The sequence below is a fragment of the Gopherus evgoodei genome, chromosome 8 (assembly GCF_007399415.2).
Source record: "Gopherus evgoodei ecotype Sinaloan lineage chromosome 8, rGopEvg1_v1.p, whole genome shotgun sequence".
NCBI classification, from domain to species: Eukaryota; Metazoa; Chordata; order Testudines; family Testudinidae; genus Gopherus; species Gopherus evgoodei.
Window position 1 is genome coordinate 508,541 of NC_044329.1, and position 12,693 is coordinate 521,233.

A 12,693-nucleotide genomic window follows, 5' to 3' on the forward strand; every position below is an offset into this window, starting at 1 on the left:
TGTTTTTCCCAGCCGCCCATGGGGGCCCGGAAGCCCGTGAGTGAGTGTTTCCCGGCGAGCTTTGCGCTCGGCTCCGACCCCAGGGCCCTTCTAGCGGGGAAAATGGCGGCCGGGACAGGGAGTGAGTGAGGGGCGCGCGGCGGGGAGGTGTCGCCTGCCAGGATGGGGCCCCGGGCGCGGGGCGGGCGGGGCCTGGGCCCGGGCGGAAGGGGGCCGGGCTCTGAAGGCGGGCGGGCAGGCGGGCGCTCCGCTCTCCCTTTGGGCGCGGGGCGGGCGGGGCCTGGGGCCGGGCTCTGAAGGCGGGCGGGCAGGCGGGCGCTCCGCTCTCCCTTTGGGCGCGGGGCGGGGCCTGGGGCCGGGCTCTGAAGGCGGGCGGGCGGGCGGGCAGGCGCTCCGCTCTCCCTTTGGGCGCGGGGCGGGCGGGGCCTGGGGCCGGGCTCTGAAGGCGGGCGGGCGGGCGGGCAGGCGCTCCGCTCTCCCTTTGGGCGCGGGGCGGGCGGGGCCTGGGCCCGGGCTCTGAAGGCGGGCGGGCGGGCGGGCAGGCGGGCGCTCCGCTCTCCCTTTGGGCGCGGGGCGGGCGGGGCCTGGGGCCGGGCTCTGAAGGCGGGCGGGCGGGCGCTCCGCTCTCCCTTTGGGCGCGGGGCGGGGCCTGGGGCCGGGCTCTGAAGGCGGGCGGGCGGGCGGGCAGGCGCTCCGCTCTCCCTTTGGGCGCGGGGCGGGCGGGGCCTGGGGCCGGGCTCTGAAGGCAGGCGGGCGGGCGCTCCGCTCTCCCTTTGGGCGCGGGGCGGGGCCTGGGGCCGGGCTCTGAAGGCGGGCGGGCGGGCGCTCCGCTCTCCCTTTGGGCGCGGGGCGGGCGGGGCCTGGGGCCGGGCTCTGAAGGCGGGCGGGCGGGCGGGCGCTCCGCTCTCCCTTTGGGCGCGGGGCGGGGCCTGGGGCCGGGCTCTGAAGGCGGGCGGGCGGGCGGGCGGGCAGGCGCTCCGCTCTCCCTTTGGGCGCGGGGCGGGCGGGGCCTGGGGCCGGGCTCTGAAGGCGGGCGGGCGGGCGCTCCGCTCTCCCTTTGGGCGCGGGGCGGGGCCTGGGGCCGGGCTCTGAAGGCGGGCGGGCGGGCGGGCGGGCAGGCGCTCCGCTCTCCCTTTGGGCGCGGGGCGGGGCCTGGGGCCGGGCTCTGAAGGCGGGCGGGCGGGCGCTCCGCTCTCCCTTTGGGCGCGGGGCGGGGCCTGGGGCCGGGCTCTGAAGGCGGGCGGGCGGGCGGGCAGGCGCTCCGCTCTCCCTTTGGGCGCGGGGCGGGCGGGGCCTGGGGCCGGGCTCTGAAGGCGGGCGGGCGGGCGGGCGGGCAGGCGCTCCGCTCTCCCTTTGGGCGCGGGGCGGGCGGGGCCTGGGGCCGGGCTCTGAAGGCGGGCGGGCGGGCAGGCGCTCCGCTCTCCCTCTGGGCGCGGGGCGGGCGGGGCCTGGGGCCGGGCTCTGAAGGCGGGCGGGCGGGCGCTCCGCTCTCCCTTTGGGCGCGGGGCGGGGCCGGGGGCCGGGCTCTGAAGGCGGGCGGGCGGGCGGGCAGGCGCTCCGCTCTCCCTTTGGGCGCGGGGCGGGCGGGGCCTGGGGCCGGGCTCTGAAGGCGGGCGGGCGGGCGGGCGGGCAGGCGCTCCGCTCTCCCTTTGGGCGCGGGGCGGGCGGGGCCTGGGGCCGGGCTCTGAAGGCGGGCGGGCGGGCGCTCCGCTCTCCCTTTGGGCGCGGGGCGGGGCCTGGGGCCGGGCTCTGAAGGCGGGCGGGCGGGCGGGCGGGCAGGCGCTCCGCTCTCCCTTTGGGCGCGGGGCGGGCGGGGCCTGGGGCCGGGCTCTGAAGGCGGGCGGGCGGGCGCTCCGCTCTCCCTTTGGGCGCGGGGCGGGGCCTGGGGCCGGGCTCTGAAGGCGGGCGGGCGGGCGGGCAGGCGCTCCGCTCTCCCTTTGGGCGCGGGGCGGGCGGGGCCTGGGGCCGGGCTCTGAAGGCGGGCGGGCGGGCGCTCCGCTCTCCCTTTGGGCGCGGGGCGGGGCCTGGGGCCGGGCTCTGAAGGCGGGCGGGCGGGCGGGCGGGCAGGCGCTCCGCTCTCCCTTTGGGCGCGGGGCGGGCGGGGCCTGGGGCCGGGCTCTGAAGGCGGGCGGGCGGGCGCTCCGCTCTCCCTTGGGGCGCGGGGCGGGGCCTGGGGCCGGGCTCTGAAGGCGGGCGGGCGGGCGGGCGGGCAGGCGCTCCGCTCTCCCTTTGGGCGCGGGGCGGGCGGGGCCTGGGGCCGGGCTCTGAAGGCGGGCGGGCGGGCGCTCCGCTCTCCCTTTGGGCGCGGGGCGGGGCCTGGGGCCGGGCTCTGAAGGCGGGCGGGCGGGCGGGCAGGCGCTCCGCTCTCCCTTTGGGCGCGGGGCGGGCGGGGCCTGGGGCCGGGCTCTGAAGGCGGGCGGGCGGGCGCTCCGCTCTCCCTTTGGGCGCGGGGCGGGGCCTGGGGCCGGGCTCTGAAGGCAGGCGGGCGGGCGGGCAGGCGCTCCGCTCTCCCTTTGGGATCCTGAGCCTTTCCCCTCTGCCTGGCAGAGCACAAGCTGCTGGGCGCCGGCCCTACGGAGCCATGGTCGGTGCGGGAGAAGCTCTGCCTCGCCTCCTCTGTCATGCGCAGCGGGGACCAGAACTGGTAAGTGGCGAGTCACTGAACACTCAGATCCGCCTCCCGGGTGCTGCCCCCACTCGCCGTAGCCTCGCCCGAGCCCGAGCCCGCCCCGCGGCAGGGTTGGTAGCGTTTACACTGACCAAAGCACCGGCGTAGGTGGCCCGGTGCCCTGTTAGCAGGGCCAAACGGATCACTGGAGCTATTGCTGTTCATGAAAGCAACCCGCTCCAGCCATACTCCTGCTGTCAGCAAGCACCAGAGTGTCCTGGGAATCTTCACTACAGGTGTGGCGACCAGCAGTGACTGAGCAGCTGGGCTGTGCCTGGGAAGGAGTGAAAGCAGAGTAGAGTGATGTTGAGAATTGAACGACCATCCATAATGGCAATTGGCTGGATCACCTAACCGTTTGTTTCAAGATTTATAACTAGGTCTGTCGAGATTTAAAAAATTAACCATGTGATTAACTGCACTATTAAACAATAATAGAATACCATGTATTTAAATATTTTTGGATGTTTATTTCAAATATATTGATTTCAATTACAATGCAATACAAAGTGTGCAGTGCTCACTTTCTATTTATTTTTATCACAAGTATTTGCACTATAAAAAACAAAAGAAATAGTATTTTTCAGTTCACCTAATACAAGTACTGTAGTGCAATCTCTTTATTGTGGAAGTTGAACATACAAATGTAGAATTATGTACAAAAAAACCTGCTTTAAAAAATAAAACAATCTAAAATTTTAAGCCTGTAAGTCCACTCAATCCTACTTCTTGCTTAGCCAATTGCTCAGACAGACAAATTTGTTTACATTTGTAGGAGATAATGCTGTACACTTGTTTACAGCGTCACCTGAAAATGAGAACAGGTGTTCTCATGGCACTGTTGTAACTGGCATTGCAAGATATTTGTGCTAGATGTGCTGGAGATTCATATGTCCCTTCATGCTTGAACCACCATTCCAGGGGACATGTGTCCATGTGTAAATAAGAAGAGGGCAGCATTATCTCCTGTAAATATAAACAAATTTGTTTGTGTTAGCAATTGGCTGAACAGAGAAGTAGGACTGAATGGACTTGTAGACTCTAAAGTTTTACATTCTTTTGTTTTTGAGTGCAGTTAGGTAACAAAAACAATCTACATTTGTAAGTTGCACTTTCACAACAAAGATTGCACTACAGTACTTGTATGAGGTGAATTGAAAAATACTATTAAATTATATATACTTTGATTTCATTTACAACACAGAATACAATATATATGAAAATGTAGAGGAACATCCAAAATAGTTAATAAATTTTAACTGGTATTCTATTATTTAATAGTGTGATTAAAATTGCGATTAATCACAGTTAATTTTTTTGAGTTAATCCTGTGAGTTAACCGCAATTAATTGACAGCCCTACTGTGAAGAACTTCAAAAAGATCTCACAAAACTTAAGTGATTGGGCAACAGAATGGCAAATGAAATTTAATGTGGATAAATGTAAAGTAGTGCACGTGGGAAAAAATAACCCCAACTATACATACAATATGATGGGGGATAATTTAGCTACAACTAATCAGGGAAGATCTTGGAGTCATCGTGGATAGTTCTCTGAAGGTGTCCACACAGTGTGCAGCAGCAGTCAAGAAAGCAAACAGGATATTAGGAATCATTTAAAAAAGGGATAGAGAATAAGACGGAGAATATCCTTATTCTTATATAAATCCATGGTATGCCCACGTCTTGAATACCGCATACAGATGTGGTCTCATTTCAAAAAAGAGATACTGGCTCTAGAAAAGGTTCAGAGAAGGGCAACTAAAATGATTAGGGGTTTGGAACGGTCCCATATGAGGAGAGATTAAAGAGGCTAGGACTGTTCAGCTTGGAAAAGAGGAGATGGGGGGTGGGGGGGTATAATAGAGGTCTATAAAATCATGAGTGGTGTGGAGAAAGTGAATTAGAGGAAGTTATTTACTTGGTCCCATAATATAAGAAGTAGGGGCCGCCAAATGAAATTAATGGGCAGCAGGTTTAAAACAAATGAAAGGAAGTTCTTCACACAGTGCGCAATCAACTTGTGGAACTCCTTACCTGAGGAGGTTGTGAAGGCTAGAACTAAACAGGATTTAAAAGAGAACTGGATAAATTCATGGAGGTTAAGTCCATTAATGGCTATTAGCCATGATGGGTAAGGAATGGTATCCCTAGCCTCTGTTTGTCAGAGGGTGGTGATGGATGGCAGGAGAGAGATCACTTGATCATTACCTCTTAGGTTCACTCCCTCTGGGGCTCCTGGCATTGGCCAGTGTTGGTAGACAGGATACTGGGCTGGATGGACCTTTGGTCTGACCCAGTATGGCCATTCTTACGTTCTTATGTACTTATTACCATAGATTTTTCCCCGACTGTGCATGTTTTTGTAGAGTGATGTAACATTGTCATAAGGGTATTATCAAGAGTCTGAAACTCACTTTCTTCTAAAGGAAGCTTTAGTTTGTTTGTTTGGAAATGGACAGATACCTTTGACAGTCCTAGGGCTAAAATTGGACAATTCTCAAGAATGCATTAGCTTATATTTGTTTTACCAAAATATCTAGGAGTCCCAGTCAGGGACCAGCACCCTATTGTGCTAGGTCTTGTATAAACACAGCACCTTTCCCAAAGAGCTTATACTCTTAAGTAGCTAGGAAAGTTTTATGTCCAAGCGAGCAGACACACAGGCTAGCACCCTTCCTCCATGTGTTGGTGAGGACAGGGAGGCAAGTTTCCAGTCCTTTACCTGCTCTTTCTTGCAGGGTATCAGTCAGCAGAGCTATCAAACCCTTTGCAGAGCCAGGCCGCCCACCTGACTGGTTCTCACAGAAGGTAAGATGCTGGCTTTTGAGTTTTGGAAAGGGGCTACAACTGTTACCAAGACAGGCTTCTGGGGGTATGGCTGCTTGAAGGTCAGTAACTTGAGATATCAGGGGAGGAGGTGTTTATCTGGCGGAGAAAGGGAGTCACTTTTTTAATATTGTCATTTTTCTAGTCCCAATTATGTCCTATGAAGAACTGGTCTTGGTACAATTCTAGCCAGCCCACTATCTTGAGATATTCTTGGCTGCACTAACTCTGAGAACATCCTGCAGCTGCTGCTCATAACTAGTATTCCCCTTCTTAAACACATATGTTACTAGGCTGGGGAATCTGCTTTTCTTTTCTCTGACAGATCAATATGGACAGCAGAGAGTGGTGTGGGAGTAAACCCTGGTACATTGAACCCACTTGCAGTCATAAATGTGACTCCAGTGCATGCAGCTGTGTTCCAATCCATACCTCTGAGAACACAGTCAATAGGTGGTAGGTCTTTGAAGAGTGGAGCTCAGCTTTGCTGATAGAGTTGCATGTGATGAGTGTTCTGTGTGTGCTCTAACTCCCTCTGTTTTTTTCCCTAGCATTGTGCATCTCAGTATTCGGAGCTTCTGGAGACAACAGAGACCCCCAAGTGAGTGCAAAGGATGAGGCATATGGTTTCTGCAACAGCCAGGGGCGGCTCCAGGCACCAGCATGCCAAGGGCGTGCTTGGGGCGACAAGCCGCAGGGGGTGCTCTTCCGGTCTCCTCGAGGGCAGCGGGCAGGTTGCCTTTGGTGGCTTGCCTGCGGAGGGTCCGCTGGTCCCGCGGCTTCGGCAGACCTCCTGCAGGCTGCTGCCAAATTCGCAGGACCGGGGACCTCCCGCAGGCAAGCCGCAGAAGGCAGCCTGCCTGCCATGCTTGGGACAGCAAAATGCCTAGAGCCGCCCCTGGCAACAGCTCTTGGAGGGCTCAACAGTTTATCTGGCAGTGCATTTGCCAGAACTGTTAAAGGAGGAGCAGGCAGGGACAGGGAAACTGGAAGTGATATCTGGGCAGGGAGGGTGACTGCTGCCAAGGGAGGAGCAGTAGGGAGGTAAGCATAGGAATATTTATGTAGAATGCTCTTTCTGTTCTTCCAGTTTTGTACTTTAGAGGACTAGATCCTTTCAGATCTAAAGGTTTCTGTAACTGGTTACTGTAACATTTATTCCTGAAATGGTTCTGTTCATTCCTATACATCACTCCCTGCAACCTTTTATAATATAGTGTATTGTGGGGCTCCTGAATTATCTTGCCCACAATTCCCAGCAGAGCTCCTCAAAGTAGTAGTTGATGGTAGTTGCAGTCCAAAGGTAATGTAACATAATGTCACCCCAGTAAGACAGCAATATTAAATAGTAATATTAAACAAGGATGTTTTTCATAAAATATATGCCACTGGTGTTGCACCAAAATAGTTTTGTTTTTAATACAAAAAAGCCTTGGTCACATACATTGCACCTTATAATCCAAAAGCTTTATGTGTAAAACTACAGCTCAGAATAAGAAAGGAATCTGGGAGTATAAAAGTCAGTGCATGTTATCCAACAAGTTCAAGCTTTTTCCACTCCTCACTATGTGCTTCTCTTTATATACCCATAGCATTTTGGGATTGTGCGGGGAGGAGCAACTGAACCTCCTGTTCTTTCCCTCTATACTAGCACTGCAACAGTTCAGGCTGAAATGTTTGTCTGTTCTTGTCATAGGCCCAAGTTCTGAGCTAGGGCATGTATGCTGGCCCTTGACACCCAACGAAATTAGAGGGAAAACACTTCATAGTAATTTGGTTTTTTTACACTGCATAATTAGCATGTGGAACTCACCGCACAGGTTATTGAAGCAAAGAGTAGAATTCAAGAGAAGGATTGAGCATTTGTGGATAGGAAGAATCTTGTTTGAAGTTATACTAGCTAGGGTAAAAATTTGACAGGAAGGCAAACCCTCCTGCTTCAGGGTATGAGTCATCCACTTTTTGTTTGAAGATAGGAAGCAACTTCCCCCATGATGGGGTTTTCTGCACCTTCTGAAGCATTTGGTGCTAGCCATTGTCAGAGGTAGGAGACCTGGCTAGGTCAGAAGGAGGGTGTTTGAGCAGTTGAGTTCCAGTATTTTCTCTGGGAAAAGAAGAAGGGGAAGAGTTGAGCTGGGGACTTGTCATAACATTTCTTCCCAGATCTGGACCTTAGCGTCCAAAATATGGGTGTTAGCATGAAAACCTCCAAGCTTAGGTACCAGCTTGGACCTGGTATCGCTGCCACCAGCTAAGAATTATACAGTGCCTAGCTCACTGTGGTCTCCCCAAAACCTTCCCTGGGGGACCCCAAGACTCAGATTCCTTGAGTCTCACAACAAAGGGGAATAAACCATTTCCCTTCCCCCTCCTCCCCTCCAGGTGTTCCCTCTCTGGGTTCCTGGAGAGAGATACAGAAGCAAGCCCCGTGAATCTAAACAGAGGGATTCCACCCTCTCTGTTTCAAGTCCTTGAAACACAAGTACCGAGAGAGCTAACCTCTCTCCCCCCTCACCCAGAGGGTATGCAAAGTCAGGCTTAGTAAATCTAACACAAAGATTTTCCCCCTGACTTCTTCCTCCCACCAATTCCCTGGTGAGCTGCAGACTCAATTCCCTGGAATCCCCACTAAAGAAAAACTCCAACAGGTCTTAAAAAGAAAGCTTTATATAAAAAGAGTGAAAAAGGACATAATATATAGTCTCTGTATCAATGTGACAATATACAGGGTCAATTGCTTAAGAAAGAAAGTGAATAAACAGTCTTATTCCAAAAGAATACAATTTAACACATTCCAGCAACTACACACATGTAAATACAAAAGAAAACAATATAAACCTATTGTCTTACTATCCTTGTACTTACAACTTGGAAACAGAAGATTAGAAAGCCAGGAGATAGAAAAATCACTCTCAGAGCCGAGAGGGCACAGACACAAAACAAAGAACAAAGAACTCGCACCCAAAACTTCCCTCCACCCAGATTTGAAAAAGTCTTGTTTCCTGATTGGTCCTCTGGTCACGTGTTTCAGGTAAAAGAACATTAACCCTTAGCTATCTGTTTATGACAGATTAAATTAGTTGGTAAGGAAGAAGCTGTTAGGGCATGGCTAGACTGGTGGAGCTGTGTGGGCAGCAGATGGTGTTTATAGGAGGACGGGGTGTTCCTGTGGTTGGTAATTATATAATTTTCCTGTCCTTGTTGTGTAGGAGAAAACGTGGTGAGAAAGGGGAGGTTGTGGAAACTGTGGAAGATGTCATCGTGCGGAAACTGACAGCAGAACGAGTTGAGGAGTTGAAGAAAGTGATCAAGGAGACACAGGAGAAGTATAGGTACATAGTAGGGAGGTCAGGCTCTGGTCCTGACTGAAGGCTGTGAGCAGCAAAGCTGCTCTGAGAGAGAGTGAGTGCAGCAGGGGAAAGTAAAGGGAATAACAGGGTGTACATTACAGGCTTGGTGTGGAGCTGAGGTGGTGCTGTGTCTGTTTGCAGGCAGCTGAAGAAGGATGCAGAGTTGATCCAGGCTGGGCACATGGATAGCAGACTGGAGGAGCTGTGCAATGACATTGTGGTGTGGGTTATCTTATTATTTCACTGTTCCAATTCCCCCTGAGATTGTACTTCTCAGAGCCCTTGGGCTTGGGGATATTCCCCTTTTTTTTTTTCTCTCTCTCTCATTGCACTCCCAGGCTTGAGAGGAACAGCTAAGCTGGATAGATGCTCTGGCTTTTAAGGGTTAAATTTGGAATGGGAGCACCATCCAATATGAAGTGTCTCTTGGAGCTCTCCAGCATTGGCATAAGGAGCCTGGTGCAGGCTTATAGTGTCCTGTTGCCATATCCTGGGTGTAGAGCTGAGAGTGAGATTCCCTGGAATGTCTCATTCCCTGACTGGAACCTGACTTCCCATTTGCTCAGGGCAATCGGGCCTTAGCTAGCAGGGATGTCTCGTTGACACATGAAGGCTATAGGTCAGGTGTCTGTGACCTGATGGCCCTGGGGGAGGCACCAGGTGGTTTTTGGGTTCCAGGGGCATTGTGCCACCAAGTACTTTGTTTACTTTGTTCAGGAAGAAAAAAATGGAAGAGGAGGAGGCAGAGGTGAAGAGGAAGGCTACAGATGCTGCTTATCAGGGTGAGATGGGACTATGTTTGCTTCCCCACCACCACCTCTCTCCTCTCACACATGCACGCACGCACACACAAAGGAGCTCTTGCTTATTTAAAAAAAAAAAAAATCTGGGCTGAATTTAAGCTGGAGCCCTGAGAAAGGAAGGAACCTGCAGAGACCCAAGTAGGAAGAACCTGGGTACTCTGCTCTCCTTGGCTCAGGGTTAGGAGGGAGAGGGCTGCACACAATTTTCAACGCCATATTGTAAAAAGGCAAAATGAGGAGAGTTCAAAGAGGAACCCGTAGAGTAAAAATGCCCCATTAGGCAAGGGGGAAAGCTGGATGCACTCCTTTGCAGAAAAGGCACCTGAGGGAAAGCAGGAGAATGGCCTGATAAGGAATATTAGAAATAGACCAGGAAGAAGAGATTCTCATTAGTCTTGGAAGATAAAACTTGCATTCATGCCTGAAGGTGCGGCAGCAGAAAGGTGGTTTAAATACTCAGAACAACTTAGTAGGTTTCGAAACAGTTCCGCCATGGAACCAGTGCTAGGGGAGCTTGTGCAGGATCCTACCACTGGACAGGTTCAGAGCAGGGATCCATCAGCCATTCATTAGGGATGGCGTATGATGGTCAGCCTTGCTGTGATGCAGGAGTTGAATTAGATGATTCTGTGACAGTCACTGTAACTGAAGTGGTTCATTTGGTGGTGGCTTCTAGGCCAGAAGCAGAACTGATTCCGAAGAAGTTTCCCAGCTGGAGCTTTAGGGGTCTCACTTCCTTTCCATTCTTTTCCAGCTCGTCAGGCAGTTAAGAATCCCCCTCGAAGGTTAACCGGCATGATGGTCCGCTCTCCTGCAGGTTCAGCCTCCCCTGGAAGGGACTATGCTCTAGGGGACTTATCTCAGCAAGCTGTGGAGGAGACCAGCCCAGGGGTAAGGATGCTTACCATGGTAAGAGAGAGAGCAGCAGGGACTGGGGGACTCTGTGCAGCTTGGGAGGTCCCCTTGCCTTGTAGTGCTTTCCCTATCTTAGTGCTGTAGTATGGCCTGTGTGCGGTATCATCCAGGGTACAAATTCCCTTCAGTGTCTGTGATGAGGTAGTGGAGCAGGTATCTGGGGCAAAGGCAGGGAGTGAAAAGGTGGAGGCACATGCCCAGAGCGGGTGCAGTGAATGAATGGAGCAGGTCCCTGGGGTGTGCTGGGTCAGTGGCCTTGGGGGAAGGAATAAGTGGGTCTAGTCAGTATGGTGAAGGTGTGGCTTTGAACAGTGTGGTTTTTCTCTTTCTCAGGTAACTCCAGGGACACTGCCCAGCACCCCAGTTGCCTCCTTCATTGGGATCCCTGACACCCCTCCAGGCTCAGCTCCCCTGGATGCCCCCATAACCCCAGTCACTGATGATTCACCCCAGAAAAAGATGCTGGGACAGAAAGCAACTCCACCTCCTTCCCCTCTGCTCTCGGAGCTACTGAAGAAGGGCAGCCTCCTCCCCACAAGCCCCAGGCTGGTATGGAGCGCTCTGCTCGCATATACAAGCATACTGATGAATTTATCCTTCAGACTCTCACGCTGAATAGGGGAGCTGTAAAGGGCTTCAAAAACCATCCAGCTCTTGCAAGGTTCCAGCACAGGGAAAATTCTGAAACTGTAATTAAAGCCTGTGAGCCACAAAGGTGGAACTCTTTCCTGGTGGTACTGTGAATTCAGGACTGAAGAGGTCAGGTAACTCTTGGCTTGTCTTCACTACCAGCTGCTGAAATCGATGTGGCGGTTGTCAATTTAGCTGGTCTAGTGAAGCCCCACTAAATCGATGGCAGAGCTTTCTCTGGTCAACCTGGGTACTCCACCATAAGTGGAGAGCAGGAGAGCTTCTCCTGTCAATGCAGCGCAGTGTAGACACTGCAATAGGTTGACTTCAGCTACGTTATTCACATAGCTGGAGTAACATAACTTAGGCCAACTCACCCTGGTAGTGAAGACCAGCCCTCTGAAAGCTAGCTATCCCTTTGGGACCTGAAGAGTTGGAGTAGCAGACTGTGCTCTTGAGTGACACTCAGAAGGGAGATCAGAGCAGAACCTCTAGTTGGTCTACTTAGAGGTTTGATTTTTACAGCCTTGTATCTGTTTCCCTTTGGGGTGATATAGCTTGACTGCATCTCAGCCCAAAGTAGGGTGATCAGATGTCCCGATTGTAACACATTTTTTGTGTGTCCCAACTGCACATCGGTCGGGACACCCTTTGTCCTGATATTAGGAACTGCTCACCATCACTGACAAAGTGCCGGGGCTGGCAAGGCGGTGCTTCCTGGGGCAGCTCATGGTGGCGCGCCTGCCCACCGGCAGGAGCCTGCAGTGCTGGCGGCCCATAGGCACAGAGGCGGAGTGGGTCTCCGTGTGCTGCACCGGCTCCCTTTTGCCCAATCAGAGCTTCAGGGATGGGGCTTGCAGGCGCTGGCAGCAGGCAGAGAGCCCTCCTTGCCCTCCCACCCAGCCGACCCTAGGAGCCAGAGGGACCTGCTGGATGCTTCCTGGGAGCGGCTCCAGGTAATCACTGCCGGGGCTCCCCACCTTGCCACCCTTCTGGCTCTTAAGGTCAGGGGCCCATGCAGAGCACTGGAGAGTGCTGCCCCGGGCTCCCACCATCCTGGGGAGCGCAGCAAGCCAGCACGGTTGTGAGTTGGGGGAGAAGCCCGCCCCAGAGCGATGGCGCAGCACTACTGGGGGAGCCTCCGCCACCGTCTGGCTCTGGGCGGCTAAAGGGGGCCCTGGCACTGCCCTGCCCCACAGACTGTGTAGCTCTGCTCACCACTCACCATGCGGACAGCTCCCTATGGCATGTGGGCTCCGTTCAGTATCAGGCGCCACATGCACCAGTGGGATATATAGCTTCCCGGGCCCATGCCTACTAGCAGCCGTGACCCAACAAGGGCATTTGGCCGGGGCTTGCAGCCTGCAGCGGCTGGAGGCAAGGAGGGCACTGAGAGGGCCGCAACAGAGAGCAGGGGCAGGTGGCGCATCGATGTGATGCAGTTTCCCATGTGCCCCTCCCGCCCCCACTATCTCCTGCAGTGGGGGTAGGGGCGGTTA

The 12,693-nt window shown here is 54.4% G+C and overlaps 1 protein-coding gene across 5 annotated transcripts in view; it reads left to right on the plus strand.

The window, feature by feature from the left end:
• The first annotated feature begins 3 nt into the window (after positions 1-3).
• Positions 4-12,693, plus strand: part of BRD8 (bromodomain containing 8) — a 29,827-nt gene continuing 17,137 nt past the window's right edge. For 3 of the 5 annotated variants that reach the window (XM_030573986.1, XM_030573988.1, XM_030573990.1), the window contains exons 1-9: positions 4-40; positions 2,548-2,644; positions 5,409-5,478; positions 6,048-6,097; positions 8,706-8,828; positions 8,988-9,068; positions 9,564-9,628; positions 10,404-10,540; positions 10,898-11,113. In XM_030573986.1, the coding sequence (XP_030429846.1) occupies positions 19-40; positions 2,548-2,644; positions 5,409-5,478; positions 6,048-6,097; positions 8,706-8,828; positions 8,988-9,068; positions 9,564-9,628; positions 10,404-10,540; positions 10,898-11,113 (861 nt within the window). In that variant the 5' untranslated portion in view covers positions 4-18. Of the gene's footprint in view, positions 122-2,547; positions 2,645-5,408; positions 5,479-6,047; positions 6,098-8,705; positions 8,829-8,987; positions 9,069-9,563; positions 9,629-10,403; positions 10,541-10,897; positions 11,114-12,693 lie in introns of all 5 variants that reach the window. The other 2 variants (XM_030573987.1, XM_030573989.1) reach the window with 2 other exon arrangements.